This window comes from Plectropomus leopardus, chromosome 2, assembly GCF_026936395.1.
Source record: "Plectropomus leopardus strain MGB_pleo_1.0 chromosome 2, ASM2693639v1, whole genome shotgun sequence".
NCBI classification, from domain to species: Eukaryota; Metazoa; Chordata; class Actinopteri; order Perciformes; family Serranidae; genus Plectropomus; species Plectropomus leopardus.
In genome coordinates, this window is record NC_142177.1 from 35434205 (window position 1) to 35452186 (window position 17982).

The following is a 17982-nucleotide window of genomic DNA, read 5'->3' on the forward strand; positions in this document are numbered from 1 at the left end:
TCTGCTGCAGAGCTGTGTACAAAACTCTGCTCTATTGGCAATGGGAAATTTGCCTATTGTCTATAAAAGTGTTAATATTTATTTAAAAGGGGGCATAAAAGAGCGGTAAGAGTGATCTAAATTCGTACATTTGTGGGCTGTACAGATAAACAATAACATGAAACTATAAATCTTTGTAAAGTGGAGCAGAGCTTCAGATTCAGGCGATCATTGGAAAATGGATGCACTTTAGGCAAAGGCAACACGGACCAGGGGAGCGCTCAAAAACAGCTGGATGAGCTCACCTGAAAGCTTTGGACTCTGGGCGTCCCTGCAGCAACATTTCTGGACATCGGCCTGAAACGACTACACGCACACACACACGCACGCACACACACACACACACACACACACACACACACACACACACACACACACACACACATTTACAATAGATCATGAGTTGGCATATATCAGATAAACATCCAGACAAACAGAAAAGTAACCGGACCTCAGCAGAGGAGTAAAGATGATGTCAGAGGCCTCCAAGTCCATCAGGTCATCATCATCGAAATCATCATCGTCCTCATCTTCATCCTCATCCCCAGTCCGGACCAGGCTCCGCCCCAGACGCCGAACCTCTTTGTCCAGCTGACCTGGGCGAGTGACGGTCAGCTGACTGACAGGAGAGGGAGAGAGTAGTTAGTAGTTTGATCCAAAATACTCTGATTACTTTGTTCTATTTGTTTTGTCAGAAGTAATGGGGTGCAGGGAATATTTGGATCCAGAGGATGAGCAGAGGAGAGGATCATTTTTCGATGTTCAGACTAGAGTCCAGCTGATGTTTTGGCATGGCCCATTTTTTTGGGCAATATTACGTTTCGTAGCTACATCAGTATGAATACTCAGTGTGAGTCATGTAACTTCTCACCTTTCAGGATCATCAAATCCATCATTCCTGATGACCAGAGCTGAGCTGAGGAAGAAGGAAGGAAGAGAAACAAATGATACAGGAGAAAAGACTCATTTGTTCAGACTGGTTAGAGCTCCCCCTGCTGGTCTGGATGGTTTTGTCTGGTGTTGACGACTAAATTCACCTGTTGCTTAAAGCCAACTAGTTCTTGGCTAATTTGCATGAATTCTGGATGAATTAAGACTTTTTTTAAAACTAAAGAAAAGACACTGAGCAACTTAGTAAGAAATGTTCCACATATTGCAAGAAATTATTTCATTGAGAAATGTATTTTTAGAAAACTTTCTAGGGAAAAAATAGGAAAAAATAAAATAGGGAAAAAGGCACTGACATTTATAATTGTCATACTTATTTATTTAACCCTTTAACACCTGCATTGCCATCAGTTTTTAGGTGTTATATTCAGATGCCTTTTTATTAGCATCTAAACCTCTGAATCCTGTGAAAATTGTCGGTTGTCATTTTTTTTGTCATGTTTTTGTTCATTTGGTTTTTACTTCTCTTTCTTTCTTCTTTTTTTGTGCTTATTCTTGTAACTTTTCAAATCCAATTTGCACAGCTTTAATGGATTAAAATAATTTTATAGAATTACTGTTATTTTTAAGCACATTCTTTAATCTTTTTCTAAGTTTTTTTTTGTTTTTACAAACATTCAAGTAATTTTCTTTTACATATTTCTTGCTATTTTTTGGATAATTTCTTCTTTTATTGCTCATTACCTTCTTTCTATGTTTTTGAAAGAAATATAGCCAAATTAAACACAAATTATGAGATTTAGAGGCAGTTCAGATCATTTCCAACCCTAAGAGCCTGATTGCTGCAGTTTGCATCAAAACTCAGTCAAATCTGAATACACATACTGTACATGAGACACATTTGTATATTCAGTATTACCTATGATTGACGAGAATATCATCTTCTTATTATCTCTGTGTGCATCATACACAGACATCCACAAAACCACTTGGAAATGATAAGAAAGACGCTCTTTAAATCTCCAGCATTGAACTAATCCAGTGATATTTTTCTGTACAGTTCTGAGTGCACTGCAGACAGAAACTGCCAATAGCTAATTTGGCATACTTTAAATTGTGCCAATATCCCAGAGTATAAACAAATAAAGGATAATACAGGCTGGCGACTCGTCAGGCTGTAACTCTCTCATTGCTCATTTCACAACATTGTTAACAAACCACAAATTGTGAGCCTGGGGATAGGGTGGTTAACTTTTTAGGCTTTAAATAAGTCAGTCCTAATTTTTCAATAACTTTCTCTATATTCTAAGAGCAGAATGAGGACTGTTTCTAACTCTACAGATGAGTCCAAAACATGTTTGATATGATATGTCGAGAAAAGAGGACAGAAATAAACATGTGCAAATGACAACAACAACAACAACAAACATCTTATAAAGGCATGTCTAGTGGGTGTGTGGAGCGACAGGCATAGTGTTTAGGTTGTTTTTTTGTTGTTGTTTGTTTTTTTCTTTCTTTTCTCTTGTGTATTTTCTCATTTGTATTCTTTTTTTGGATGTATATTTATATAAATTTGTAGAATTAGTTTTCTTTCATTTATTTATTCAGTTGTGCATTGCTAGTGTAATCTTGTTTGTTAGCATTACTATGACTATTTTATTTTATTTTCGACAAAAGTAGCCTACCAGGGTGTGATCGAGGGGTGTGGGGGATTTGGAGATGAGCAGGGAAAATTGGTGGACTGAGAAAGAAGAGGGTGGTTTTCTTTCTTTCTACACATGCTGATTTTGAGTATTATTTTGCACAATTCTACATTTTGAAATTTCAATAAAGACAGTTAAAAAAAAGGATCTTACTCATCTTTGTCTTCGACTTTCAGGAAGTCTTGTCCCTCCCAGCCTCCTGCTGTTCCCTCAACCGGATGATACCGAATGTCCAACTCGATGTAGATCTGCGGAAAGAAGAACACAAAGTGTTGGAAACCACCATCAGTGATCCCTTATATTACAGTAAATGTGTGTGTGTGTGTGTGTGTGTGTGTGTGTGTGTGTGTGTGTGTGTGTGTGAACATCCTCCTTACATCAGTCAGGCTGTAGTTGCCATCAGTGAGCGGTTCCCGTAGCAACAGCCTCCCTGCAGTAACAACATGCTGGAGACTGACGACCAGCTTGCCAAGAAGTCTACACACACACACACATATACACACACACACACACACACACACACACACACACACACACACACACACACACACACACACACACACACACACTGATTTTTAGATTGACAGACAGTCCCCACACATTTTCATGGACAAAACTTTTCCATGACTTTCCAAAGACTCATAATAACATTTCCATGATCATACACAAAAGCAACAGAACTGTACAGTGAATTTTGCTCCAAATGTTTTGTATTGTATGAACATTTAACAGCAACTTTTTCCTGATTCTTACAGTTGATCATGTTCATATTTTTACTTCAAATACTTAAAGACACAGTCAATACACTGATCAGGTTAAAAGAAATAATATTTACAAACACTCATATCAGTCTGACAAATAGAACCAATCGTATTATCACTGTATGACGTATGAATTTGATAAGAAACTTATTTCTGGATGCAAGTCTGAAGAACAAAGCTGTACTGATCGCACTGAAAATAAAACCAGCCACTAACCATGTCAATTTCTGTCTCAAAAATGCAGTATCATTTAAAAGTAGTTTTTCACAATGTTATCTTCCTTTCCACACTTGCCCGGCCTTTTTCAACCATATCAGATTCAAACTATATTAAAACATTATTCTAGCTAACAGGCTATGAAGAGAGGGATGGGAAAGGGGAGAAAATGAACGTGATGTGAAAGAAAACATTGTCACATAATGATGCAAATCACGCCCCTTTTCCACTAAAATGAGTGCATGTACGCAGGTTTTTTAAACACAGGTCAGCCTTCTAAAAATAGTCTATAAACTCCTCTCTCATTGGCAATAGTGCAGAGATGTGTACACAGATCTGCAGCAGACAAGTCTGCCTTTCTGTGTGTGTTTCTTTTTTTTTTTTTTTGGCGTGTCATGTTCAACTGAGCACTGGAAAATTGTCAAAGTCCATGACTTTCCCAGGTTTTCCATGACCATGAGAACCATGAACATGTATTTGTGTGTGTTTATTTTGTGTGTGTGTTACCTGTTAGAGAAGACTTTGCTGCAGTTGTAAACGCTGATGGACAAAACTTCATCTCTGACCACTTTACCGTAGTGAGGCCAACGGAAATGCTGCAAAATAAAAAACAAAATAATCTGTAATCAAAAATTTTAGCTGTTTCTGAGCTTTAAGTCGCATCTCACTGCGTTCCTCAGCAAACAGAGATTACTCAAGATTCATTACACGATTACACGATCTCTGACACGATAAGCGATGGTTGTAAATCGGAGGAAATTGTAACTCCTGTCTCAGATCTAACCTGGTCTCTGCTGGTGTTTGAAGTAAACGTCCTCAATTATCTTTTTCTCCACGGTTGACCTCTCCCATTTCAACTCATGAGAAAATATACTAAAGGTTAACGTACATACACACATTAGGATCAATTTGGAGGTCAATGTCTTACTCAAAGACACAACGGAGCCAGAGACTGAACCACCAACCCATGATTAACAGCCAACAAGTCAAGTCAAGTCAAGTCAAGTTAATGTTATTTATAAAGCCCATTATCACACATCACAGTTCGTCTCAGAGGGCTTTAAAATACAACATCACTCTTGAAAACCTCAGGAAGAGCGAGTGAGGAGGGATCCCTGTTCCGGGACAGACAGACATGCAGTAGATGTCGTAAAAAAAAACCAATTAAATTACAGTAGGTGACAAAAGGATATATAGGAAAGAGAGAGAGAGAAGAAAAGGGAGGGAGAGGGCGGAGAGATGCACAGCAACAATAATGGTCACAATAACAGAACATATAACAATTGTAATAGACATTAAAATAATAAATGTCATGTATGATAGTATGTAATGTTACATGCAAATATTGCAGTTTATGTAAGTGGCAATAATAGTCATATGTGTATTTTAATAGTGGAGGTATGACTGATAATAATGGCAGTAGGATCACGGTGTCAGTGCAACACATTGAGTCCAGTGATCTACAGCTGAAGAAGAAAAACTCCAACTGGTGCAAGAAGAAATAGATTATATCTGTCTTAACACTGTATATTTACCAGTACAACCATTAATCACCATGTGCTAGCTGTAGGCACACACACACACACACACACACACACACACACACACACACACACACACACACACACACACACACACACACACACACACACACACACACACACACACACACACACCTGGTCACACCTGAAGAACAAACAGCAGCCTGACTCAGAAGCTGCACAGAGAAACATAACTAAATACTGACGAACTCCCTGCGGTGTTCACGTCATTAAGAGGTTTCTGTAATTACGTTATCTGACCTGTCGGCCGTGATTCTGTGTAGTGGAGTGGGCGGAGGCTTCGCTTTAACAAACATGTTCTCCCTTTGTTAAATCACAATAAAGTTTGTTTTGAGGAGAACCTCAGAACCACAGAGTCTCCAGAAGACTTATTTTAAATATTTAAGGGTTTTCCTTCAGTTTGGTCTGTATGACACAACTACAATACCCATAAGCCACTGTGGCCTTTGCTTTGGAGATTCCTCCATTCAGAATTTTTCTTTTAAAGTAATATATCCAACTTCCTCTGCAAAGCTTAGCCTTTAACTTCACCACACGACATTGAGCCGAAGTGAAACCAGGACTTCCAGGTTGTGTTTCAGAGGTAAAGGCCCTGACACACCAAGCTGACATTCAGACGCAGGTCGGTGTTTGGCCGTCGGTGAGCGTATGTCGCCATGGTCACTGCATTTAGGCTCACACCGTTAGCCCTCGTAAGGCTTTATTGGCTTTTATTTAAGCCAATTCAGCATGTGGAACCGGAGACGGTGGAGCCTGTCAGTTAACAAAATCACTCTGATCGGCAGTTCAGCTCAGCGCACAAGAGGAGAAACAAAAGTGAGGAAAGTAAACAAACGGCTTACATCAAAAGAAATTCGAATCGAACAAACTTATTTTATAAAGTGAAGTTTAGACAAGAGCAGCCTCACTAAAAACGGAAAAGTTTTTACTTTTTTTTTAAAAATCTGTGTTCATATGATAACATTGTGAGAATGATCCTCGTGTACACGGATCCCCAAAAACAACCAGAAACGCTGTAGTACGCACGCCAGGCCAGAAGTTGGCGGTGTAACTTTGCAATGACACAACACAGATGAACACCACATGCACGCGCCAAGTTTGGCTGCAACGTCACCGTTCTCACAAAATCCATCATCAGTTTATGCGGCGACAGAAGGAGGTGTGTTTTCAAAAGATTACACTCTGGAACCTGTTTCAAAAGTTTGCATTTCAGGCCCCCAAAACGCTGTCGTCATGTGATCAAAAGGCCAAACCGCAAAAAAAGTTTAACGTTTCATGCAGGGACTTTTGCCGTCTAAAAGACTAATTAGCCATTGAGCTTGTTAGCAGAAATGTTTCCTGATGTTTTGTGACATTATTCACTGGCGCACGGTAAATATGCTAGCGTTGGATTGTGTTGTTAATGTGATAAATGGCTAACTAGCGTCATTTACAGTATGTTCATGTGCAACTTTTCGTCTGAGACACGGTTCTAAAACACGCAAACGTAATACAAATCTGGAGCTTTTAATGTAATAATCCCACAAACACAAGACATTTCCTGCAAACATAATAGCAGTTGCCTACTATAAACATAATACAAAATTTCCTTCAAATTTCCAGAAAAGACATATATATGAGGTACATAGTATAGATGTCTCCAATCCATCCAATATTTGTTGAGACATTTAACTTGAAACCAAAACTTTAACCTCATGGTCACAGAGAGTCAGAATAGCACCAGTGGTCAACCGACTGACTGAGAGGCATCACAGGGCCACTGATGTTGTAATTCATTCATAAAAATGGTCATTTCAAGATTTTTTTAAAATGCAGGAGCCTCGCAGGACAAAGTAGAGGTGTAGAGTAACGACCCAATCACCAGAAAAAACGTTGGCTCATTATCTTCCGTCAAACTACAGATACAAGACATTTTCATGTGTTATGTAAAAGTGAACATTTCCTTCTGGCAACTGGGCTGACAATAAAAAAAAAGAATCTCGTCTGTAGGTGTGTGTGCGTGTGTGTTGAAGGAGAGGCTGTGTGTGTGTGTGTGTGTGTGTGTATGTGTGTGTAGTCGTGTACTGTAGCGTGTGTACTGTAGGAGTGGTACAGTTTCCTATCAGCTCCATTAAAATAGTTTCAATCCAAAGCAGACAAATAACTGTGACTACCTGCTGTAACACGCACACACACTCACGAACATGCACACACACTCACGAACATGCACACACACTCATGAACATGCACACATATTCACAAACATGCACACACACGCACGAACATGCACACACACTCACGAACATGCACACATATTCACAAACATGCACACATATTCACAAACATGCACACACACGCACGAACTTGCACACAATATGATGAGGTCATTGGATCTAAAATCTCAGCTGCTTCTCCCTGAACTGACACAGTGTCATAGTGTCATGGCGGCGGCGTCTCGTTCATCAGAGAAACGGTTGCTGGTTAAAATGATGACATCATCATCCCTCTGTGCTCTGATTGGCTCAGTGAACAGATCGTTGGTTTACTGACCTCATTGAAGACGGCCAAGTTCTCACACTGCAGGGCTCTGGTTTTATGGGTGAAACCTGGAGGACAGAGACACAGACTGGTTACCATAGCAACAGTACTGATGCTCTGTTTAGCCTGTTAACTGTGCTGGTGAAACTAATCTACGGAGGAAGTCGTTCATTGTGAACTTTTAGATATTAATATCATTCATATCAATCAATCAGACTTTATTTGGTTAGCACTTTTCATAAAAGCAAAATATGTAGCACAATATACTTCATATAATAAATCCATGACTTAGTAATTAATTAAAGCACTAAAATAAGAGCACTCGTTAAAACCGGCAACTGAGGAAAAGCTACGATAAGTGAGGAAACACCAGAGGCAGGATAAAAACCTATGAATAAAAGATAAAAAGGAATAAACAATAAGTTGAACAAAAAATTAAATAAATATAAAAGGAAACTAAAGGGATAACAAAACAAAAAGGAAAAGATAAAAATGTTGAAAATAATAAAATAAAATAAACCATCTAGTTAAACAATAAAACAGACCAAAATGTAGAAATAAATGGTCAATAAATAAATAGGCAAAGTTCAATCAAAAGCCAAACTAAAAAGGTAGATCTTGAGTTTGCTTTTAAAAATATCAACCACCTTCAGCTGCCCTCGGGTCTACAGGCAGGCTGTCCCATAGAGTTAAATAAAATATTATTATACATTATAATACACATTATTATTAGTGTACTTAGTTTATTTGTAGAGCCTCTGCAGATGAAGTCACTTCATATCAAAAATCTAAATAAATATCTAAATAAACTGTCAAATCATGTTAAAGCAGGCCCTCTCCTGTAATATTGCTTAATTTCTTAATTATTATCATTTCAAGCAAAAAGACATGACAGTAACGTCAAATAGGGGGACAATCAACAACAGTAAATACAAACATCACATGACTCTTGTTGTTTCACCAAACGCGTCGTTGAAACGGGAAAAGCGCGTGTCCACTCGTGCACAAGTAATCAACTTTTAGGAACTTTCCAGAAATTTCTCTTCATAGCCTGCAAAAGATTTTTTTTTTCAAATAAAATATACAGTGAGCTGAAAGTCTTTAATTCATTATTTACAGCTAAAACAACCTGAGGGATATTCTAGAAACATAGTTTAAGAAAGCCAAGCTCACTTGAAAATTCCAACTTTAAACCAGCGCCATCTCCCAATTAAACCTTAAATCGCTCCATTAACTCAATTTGGCCTCAACTAATCAGGGCTGATTTCAAACAGGTTCGGTTTACATGAGCAGCCCAGATGAATGGATGCATGAAAAGACGATCAAATGAGTCAGAAAGAGGAAAAATTAGAGCAAACAAACTCTGCTGATGGAGCTTTATGAAGAATATAAAGCAGTTTATACTTAACATTCAAAGCCTTGTTCAGTTTTCTAGCGCTGCGTTCAGACGTCTGTCACGAGCTATTTAACGCTCAGAAATATGGGGAAAAAGGCAACTAGGAACTTGGCAAGAAATGTTCCACAAATTGCAAGAAATTAGTAAAAGGTAACTAATAAAATGAAAATTGAAATGAAAATTACTTTTTTTTTTAAAAATTAAAATTATTAGAAAATCATCAAAAACTTGGAAAACATATTATAATGATTAAGAACTATATTCTTAATCATTATAATAATATATTTAATAACTTATATTGTACTAATTTTAAGGTAATTTTTTGGGTACTTTTTACTCATTTCTTATAGTTCCTTGTTTGTTCATCCAATATTTTTGAAACAAATAAAGCTAATTTTTCCAGGTTTCAAAGGGTTAAAGGACACTTTGCAGCTAATACTGCTGTACTTTAACTTATTTTTTAAAAACAGAACTCCCACTTTTTAAAAAAAACTTTAACGCTGCAGTATTTCTACTTTTAAAGCCCCTTTTATTGCTGCCCGGAAGTGTAGGAAGGAGCACTGATATCTTGTACTTTGATAAAAGTAATAAGTAATTTCACTGCTTGGTACCTTGGGAATTTCTCCACAAATGTCAATAAAGTTTTATCTATAATATTACACCATAATTTATATGTTGATTGAAGCCCATTTTGTTTACTTTAAATCAGCAAACTTATTAAAGCTGTCAGATAGATTTTGTGGAGTAAAAGAAAAAAGTAGAATCAACTCAAGAAAGTACAAGTAGCCTACAAACAAATTGCACTTACAGTACTTGAGTAAATGTACTTAGTTACTTTTCAAAGTGGCTAAGAATTAAAAAGGAAAACAATCGCGACAAACAAATATTCACTGGAAAAATAGTGCAGTCCACAAACTTTTGGCCATAGAGATGCAGTTTGGGTGTTTCAGAGTGTTACTGACCTCTGAAGCAGAGTTCGACCTTTCTGTCACACCGTCCCGGCAGGTTGGAGATCTTCTTCAGATTCACAGTGATGGACATGATGATCCCGATACCTGTTCACCTGTCTGTCTGCTCACCTGTCCGACTGTTCACCTGTCTGTCTGCTCACCTGTCCGACTGTTCACCTGTCTGCTCTCCTACATCGTGTCTCTCTGAAATCGTCTTCTCTGCTCTCTTCTGTCTGCTCTCTTCGACAGTTGAAAACTAACTGCAGTGTGTGTTTTCTGTCTAACAGTATGATGGGAGGTACCTGAGTGTGTGTGTGTGTGTGTGTGTGTGTGTGTGTGTGTGTGTGTGTGTGTGTGTGTGTGTGTGTGTGTGTGTGTGTGTGTGTGTGTGTGTGTGTGTGTGTGTGTGTGTGTGTGTGTGTGTGTGTGTGTGTGTCTGTTAGGGCAGGTCTCCTCTAATGTTTGAGAAAGCAAATACAGTTGCTCAACTAGTTTCCTCCTTAGAAAACACACACACACACAGACAGACACACACACACACACACACACACACACACACACACACACACACACAAGATCATTCATCAGTGAAAAAAGAAGAAAAACAAAATTATTTTAACAATAATAATATAATATAATAATAAAAAATTATATTCTTTTTTTGGAGATTTTGAAGTTAACTGAAAAAATAAGATATATGCTAAAACTTGCTAAAAGAGTAACATTTGTCAAATAAATAAATGTATGTCAAATAAATGTAGTGGAGTAAAAGTTTAAGAGGTATAAATTGGAAATACTTTATAACACTGCTGTAGAAATATGTAAGAAGTTACTTAGACAAACAATACGAGTTAAATTCAGCCTTTAAGGTTCATATTTTCAAACAATACCGTGTTTCACCTTTGCATAAGAAAATGATTTAAGAATGACCGCTACCTGATTATCAGTCATGATAACTTTATACTCACCAGGTGAAGAGCTGAGATCTGACAACACGAGCCGTCAGACGACAAAAATGATCAAAACTCTGAAAATAAAAGCAGAATAATCCTTTAAACAGCAGCAGCTCTCAGAAAAACACAACAGATAAACGTTTTTTCTTTCCCAGAGTTTGTTTTTATTATTGTATTCTGGCGGCTGCGTTCATACAGACATGATGTTACTGGTTATACCGGTTAGTTATACTGGTTAGTAGCAGTTAATAAGTGAGCGGTGGAGCTGGTGGTCACAGGATGTTGTGGATCAAACAGTATGATTACAGTGGGAAACACTGTGGAGCAAAGCATCATGGGAGGTGTAGTTTAGTATAAAGACAAATTGCATTATCTCTTGGTATGTTTTTCTCAAACTGCTGATGGTTTACAGATTACAGTTTTTAGAAATTTACTCGATGACATCACAGCACCATGTGACCATAATGCCAACGTTACAGTGAAAATACAGCATGTTGGTCTGAACTCAGATCAGATTTCTGTAATGGTTATTTTGATAATATTCACTTTTCTTTAATAACAGTCTGTTTAAAATGGCAACTGCAGGTTTTTTTAGATGAAGTTTCTACCATCAGAAACTTTTTATGAAAAAAAAAAATAAAAAATTCCCTTCACGAAAATGGACATTAAACAAGGTTTTTGGCAACGAAGAAAAAGGCAGCCTGAGAGGGACAAACTTCAATCTACAGAATTTGCTGTAGTTGAGCATACAAAAAATAAAAAGTGATTAAACAGCAAATAGAAAACAACGTGAACTCATCGTGGTCCACTTAATTAGATTTTTGTCTTTTGTTTCTATCGTCAACAGGAAGGTTTGCACTCAGCCAGAATTTGGTTGTTAAAGGCTGTCATTTTTCTGGATGATAAGTAATAAATGTTTTGGGATTCAATAAGTGGTTTATGGTTTTATGGTTTGACAAAACTCTGCATGTCTGCATATTAACACTTCTCTAAAAAGCAGAGATGTTGATGGTGTTAAAGGGCTTCAAGTTTAACCAAAACATCATTAAAATCACAATATGGCCGAGCGAAATATCCAAATCTCAGCAGCTACAATTCTTTAATAAAGGTAAAATGTGTCATAGTGTAGCATTATATATGACACATTAAGGTGCTGCAGAGATTTACCTGCTGAAAAATCAAATTCCAGATGTCAGAAAACATGATTGTTTGGTAAAGAGTCCTGCAAAATCCACATCATCTTCATTTTTATTTATTTTTTCAGTGAAAATGAAATGCCAACTAAAATCTGTCAAAATGATCAGATTATGATTTTATAATTTTTTTGCACTTTCTGCAGCCCTTGTGTTAAATGCTGAAAATGTTTTCTACAAAGAATTTTGACACAATAAATTTGCAAATTAAACCTGGTTTCTAACCGGCAAAATGAGTCGAAAATGATTTTTTTCAAACTTTTATATATTTTCTTTTTTCATATCAACTGCTGAAACAGCAGATATAATAAACAACGATGTTTTTCTCCTAAACTTTGGATGAATCAAGATTTCACAAAGTCAGTATCTTTGGAAAACTCAGAAACTTTCCTGTCTTATGCATGAGACACTCATTTTAACTTTTTGTCAAGACAAAAACTTCTCTGAATACTCAGATGTTTGCGAGTTTAAAGACCAGCAGAAGATGCTTAAAACTTTCTAAACACCAAATTTCCAAAAACACATGAACACAGCCTGAAGCAGCAGACAGAGGACAAACTGCTGTAAACATAAAACACTGATTCAACTAAAAATACTCGACTGATACGGACGACAAAATAATCTTCCCTCACTTTCTTTACCCACAGGCTTTCAGCAGTTATAGTTTTGTTCCCAAACATGAAGAAAAAATCTCTTTGCCAAAAACAAACCTCTTAGGAGCGCTACACAGAATATGCAGTACAAATATTTCATTTTTATAAAATGGACCCTGAAAAACATATTCAAAATGCATAGCAAAAGTGGTATTTAAAGTTTTTTTTTTTAGTTTTTTAAAGTGATTTAAAGTGGCTGCAGATAAAGCGCTGGCATTAACTCTTTAATAAGCCATGTAACGTGGCTTTGCTGCTGTAAACACAAGTTTGATACATTTTGACAATAAGTGTGATTTCAGAGTACAGAGGACAGACAGTCTTTGGTAAAAAACAAACAAAAAAACAAAAAGAGCGGCTGTTCAGGCAGACTCTCAGTGTGAAGCTCCAGTCATGTGGGATGAGATTAACACGCTTTCGACTCCAAACGCTCACATCGCTGGACACGACAACCTCCAGCGATCTTAATCATGAGTCTAAAGTGAGTTCAGACTGAATGTGAAACTAATTTAAACTTTTTTATTCACAAACAGCAAATGCACCAACTGTACACACCGAAACTGAAAATAACTGAGTGTATTTATGTTGCTAAATTTCCCTTATGTCTCTACTTTGTCTTGATTTTAGTACGTCTATGAAGTTAATTCATAAAGCTGTAGACCAGCTCTCGCCTCTAAAATCCTCTAAAATCTACATCGCACCAGTCTGAACACACTTTTATTAACAGTTAAAATCGAGTTCATGGTCAAATCAGAATTTAGTTTAGTATCAGTTGGAAGGTGCAGTGTTTGATTTATTTTATCTTATTTACTTACAAATGAAAAAAATGTCCCATTTTGATGCCGACACTTTATATTCTGTATGATCTGAACGCGGCGTCGCAGCATCGTGACCGTCTGCAGTGATGTCACTGTGCTGCAGAGGCGGCCATGTTGGCTCCCATTAAACATTCAAGTCTGCCGAGTTTCACGTTAATCAATAAGGCACTTTAAGTTACATTGCTCTCTGTACACTTAACTCCACTTTGTAGTTTAGGTTTCTTAACAGTTCTTTTTTAAAAAAAAAATATTTTTAATCTACTGTTTAGTATTTTATTGCTTCTTCTGCAGTGAGATCGACTGATGTCGAACGCACAGATTATATTCAGCGCATCCGCAGTGAAGTGAGGGTCTGCAAGACGTTTGAAGTTTATCTTTATGTTTTACTCTTTGACCGAAAAACATGTGAACGCCCTTGTAGGTATATGTCGCTACAATCAAATGGGGTTGTGTTTACTGTGTTTGCGACACACATGAACGACGCCGGCTTGTAATATTCATGACCATGTAAGTGGAAATTTTCACGACTATTTGTACGTGAGACCAGCATGTGTGAAAACAAGCTGCGCACACACAAACACGTCAACGCTGCCAGATGAACCTTCAGGTCGTGTGTATCTACAGTCATGCTGCTGATTTATTTGGGATGAAAGATTAACTGGTGATAACACAATGTGCTGCCTGAGCTGCGTGTAATACTGACAGGTGATCAAGTTCTTTGTTTTAAGGGAGATCTCAACAACAAACCGCTGAGAGTCGTGACAGAACAGTCTGGAAACGTTCAGGCGGAAGCAGCACTAAAGACTACAGTAAGGCTGACTACAGTAAAGTTTATAATAAGGCTACAATAAAGTTTATAGTAAGGCCGTAGTAGTAAAGCTATGATAAAGTGTATATAATATCATTCATGATAGAATATTCCAGCATTTAGTGCATGAGGAAAGTGCTAAGATACCTGATCAATAAAGCTAATCAGAGCCACACACAGAGAGCTATGGATTATGTGGAACAAGAAATGGCTGCGTGTGCATGTGTGTGTGTGTGTGTGTGTGTGTGGCTCTGTGATTGTTAAACACATGTGAGTAAACACATGTGGTTTGCATAGTTAGTGTGGAAGCAGCAGCAGGAGTCTACAATCTATAATCTGAACTACAGCACTGTCATTACATTTATCGAAGAGAAAAATTAGAAAATAAAGTGTAAGAAAACTAATTATAAAAAATGGGTTGGGTTGCCCTTGGCATCCTGATTGGCTGACAGCTGAATGCTGAATTGTGATTGGCTGAGATTCTGGCAACACATCAGGTTGGTCCCTACAGAGTGGTGGTATTTTTTTAGGTGGTCTGATCCTGGAATGAATTTGGGCTGCTCAGCTTTAAGGGTGCGTTTGGGGAGTGCAGGGTGGTGTAGCGGCTCTGTGGGTGCAGCATTTAGGATGTGGCGGCGGCCTTCGCCGGTGGTTTAGGCGGCTCTAAGCCTCTCATTTTAAAATAGGACACCAGCTGAGTGGGAACCTCAGCGAGGACAGACTGAGCCAGAGACGCCGGTGGAGCCTGCAGACAGACACACAGACAGAGAGACGTGGTGTAAGTGCACATCTGGAGCCGTTACAGAATTAATTCACAATTTATCAAGTCTGTCTTAACCCTTTGAGACCTGGATCAAAATCAGTTTTCTTGTGCTGCATTCAGATGTCTTTAACAAACATTTAAACAACTGAAATGTGAGCAGATAGGTTTGATTTCTTTCAAAAACATGGGAAAAAGGAAATTGGCAACTTTGCTTGAAATGTCCCGCAAATCGCAAAAAAATCTATAAAAGGTGACAAGAAAATGACCTGAAATTATATATATAAATATATATAAATATATTTAAAATGAGAAAAGGAGCATTAGAAAACTACATTTATAGTTTTATATTTAGGTAACAGAAAAAATATATATATATAAAAAAATTAAAAATAAATAAATAAATGAATAAATATTTACATATTTAGCTCTTTTTTCAGGTCGTTTCCTGTTTTCGGGTTTTTTTCACCCTCCTTATGTTGTTGTTGTTGGGGATATTTTGCGCCAAGTTAAGATAATTTCCTTGAATCTTTTTACTAATATCTCACTAATTTTTGTGCAATTTCTTTTTAAGTTGTTTCTTTTCATGTTTTAGAAAGAAATCAAGCTAACTTGCTGAAGTTTCAAAGGGTTAAAACAATAGTCAAGTGCCCATATGACTGCGGACACAGAGACAGCCTTACATCTTTGAACTGTCTGAACGGGACAAACTGGACAATGTCTCTGGCGATGGCCTCTCCCACTGTGGACCTCAGCTTGCCGTCGTCTCCATCCAGGAGCTCCATGGCCTTGAAGTCCGCCGGCCCGACCCCGACGATGATGATCGACATCGGCAGCCGTGACGCCCGGACAATGGCATCACGAGTTTGGTCAAAATCTGTGATTTCACCGTCCGTGAGGATGAGGAGGACAAAGTATTGCTGCAGAGACACACAGACACACGTGAGTGTGTGTTTTTGGTTAAATGAGTTGTGTTTTGTGTGTGTGTGTGTGTGTGTGTGTGTGTGTGTGTGTGTGTGTGTGTGTGTGTGTGTGTGTGTGTGTGTCCTCACAGAGGCGCTGTTGGTCTGCGCAGCTTGGGAGGCGATGGAGGCGACGTGGTTGATGATGGGAGAGAAGTTTGTGGGTCCAGAGAATCCCAGCTTTGGCAAAACCATCCTGTAGGCCTCAATGATCCCCTGAATACCTGAGAGACAGCAGGGAAACACTTTAACGCAGGCGGAAAATATATCTTATATATATTCTTTATTCTTGATTATTCAGGATCCCCATTGCTTGTTAATAAAGTAACTACTGCTGTACCTCGGGTCAACACAAAATGCAAGAAAAGACATTAAATTAAATTAAATTATCACATAAATTATCTACAATATTAACATTATTAAATGGAATAAAACAGGATGTAGCAGTAGTTATTTTACCATTACAGCGTCACCTCAATGTTAGATCATTAAGATAAACAAATAAGTCCGTACAGCGGGCACACAGAATTATGTGACTGCACAACACCTGTTTCCCAGGTGTTAGTAAAGTGTGTGTTTGTAAATGTGCATCAGTGTGATCTTGTGTGTTATTAAAAATAACACTATAGCAGGAAACAAAGATGTCTTCTTAGAAACTTAACGCTACCATACAAATATCATAAAAATACACACGTTTGTCAACTTCATTCTTTCTTCTTTAGTCCCAATTAAATGACCTCACAATCTGCTAAATTTATTTTGTGACCCACTGGGTCGCAAAAAATAAAGTAAAAAAAAAAAAAAAAACTAGCTCCATCTGGACTAACAACATTTGTAAAATGCTACACATTACTACATTGGAATCAACTTTTAGCATTAGCACTTTAACATTAAGAACAGAGGACTTTTATTTTGTGTGTGTTTGTGTGAGTGTGAGTGTGTGTGTGTGTGTGTGTGTGTGTGTGTGTGTGTGTGTGTGCGTGCGTACCTTGGCAGTAGGGGCTGGTGGGGTTGAAGTTGAGGGCGAACTCGTGGTTTACAGTCTGCAAAATCAACAACACAACAGTTCAATAAACACTGACAAGCCACACGCTCTTCTCTGATTGGCTGCTTAGAAAACCGATATTGTCATTTCAAGCTTCAGATTTTTAAAAAACCCCTGCAAAAAAAAAAAAATCATAGACTTGGGGTTAAAAAATGATGTCACATTTGATAAACACATGAAGTCTGCAAATTGCTGTGTTTTTATCGGTTAGTTAGAGAGCTGACCTTATAGTCTGGAGGCAGTTTGGCTCCAAAACCGAACGCTGGGAAGAGTTTATCACTGAAACAGGAAAGAAGCACCGTTACAGTCACATCATTAAGATAAAACATTTTTTACTCTCTACAAGGATTCAGAATTTCTGGCTCAAACTGTAGCATTTCGGGATTAGGGTGTAGGGTTAATGGAAACCCAACTATTGTGTCGGGTGTAGAATATAGAGTTTAGGGATTAGGTCTTAGGGTGTAAGATTTAGGGTGTAGGGTACAGGGTTATGGCTGTAGGGTTTGGATCAGCACGGTTTGGGGTTTCTGTGTATACTCTTAAAGGTGTAATGTTTCAAGTGTAGGTTGTGTGTGTGTGTACTAACGTGTCATAGTCCTGGACCACCATACCCACAGACCACAGAGCAGACAGGTACTGGTTCAGCCCGTCTGGGCTCATGTAGTGGAGAGAGTTGGGTGTGCGAGGGTCACCATTAGAGCCGGTGAAGTCGATCCCCACCTGCAGCGTTAACACAACATTCATTCTTTCATAATTCAGAT

At 37.9% G+C, this 17982-nt stretch overlaps 2 protein-coding genes across 4 annotated transcripts in view; both read right to left on the reverse strand.

Annotated features, from left to right (window-relative positions):
- fer1l4 (fer-1 like family member 4) overlaps nt 1–10402 on the reverse strand; it is a 42513-nt gene extending 32111 nt beyond the window's left edge. The window contains exons 1-9 of the mRNA XM_088069517.1: nt 10178–10402; nt 10045–10145; nt 7699–7754; nt 4115–4203; nt 3008–3107; nt 2784–2878; nt 911–955; nt 491–658; nt 285–345 (exon numbers count right to left, since the gene is read on the reverse strand). Of these exons, the coding sequence (XP_087925643.1) occupies nt 285–345; nt 491–658; nt 911–955; nt 2784–2878; nt 3008–3107; nt 4115–4203; nt 7699–7754; nt 10045–10123 (693 nt within the window). The 5' untranslated portion in view covers nt 10124–10145; nt 10178–10402. The remainder of the gene's footprint in view (nt 1–284; nt 346–490; nt 659–910; nt 956–2783; nt 2879–3007; nt 3108–4114; nt 4204–7698; nt 7755–10044; nt 10146–10177) is intronic.
- A 1211-nt stretch (nt 10403–11613) lies between these two features.
- cpne1 (copine I) overlaps nt 11614–17982 on the reverse strand; it is a 28927-nt gene continuing 22558 nt past the window's right edge. For all 3 annotated transcript variants that reach the window (XM_042509569.2, XM_042509578.2, XM_042509560.2), the window contains exons 11-16: nt 17808–17941; nt 17446–17500; nt 17165–17219; nt 16267–16400; nt 15898–16134; nt 11614–15199 (exon numbers count right to left, since the gene is read on the reverse strand). In XM_042509569.2, coding sequence (XP_042365503.2) covers nt 15077–15199; nt 15898–16134; nt 16267–16400; nt 17165–17219; nt 17446–17500; nt 17808–17941 — 738 coding nt within the window. In that variant the 3' untranslated portion in view covers nt 11614–15076. The remainder of the gene's footprint in view (nt 15200–15897; nt 16135–16266; nt 16401–17164; nt 17220–17445; nt 17501–17807; nt 17942–17982) is intronic.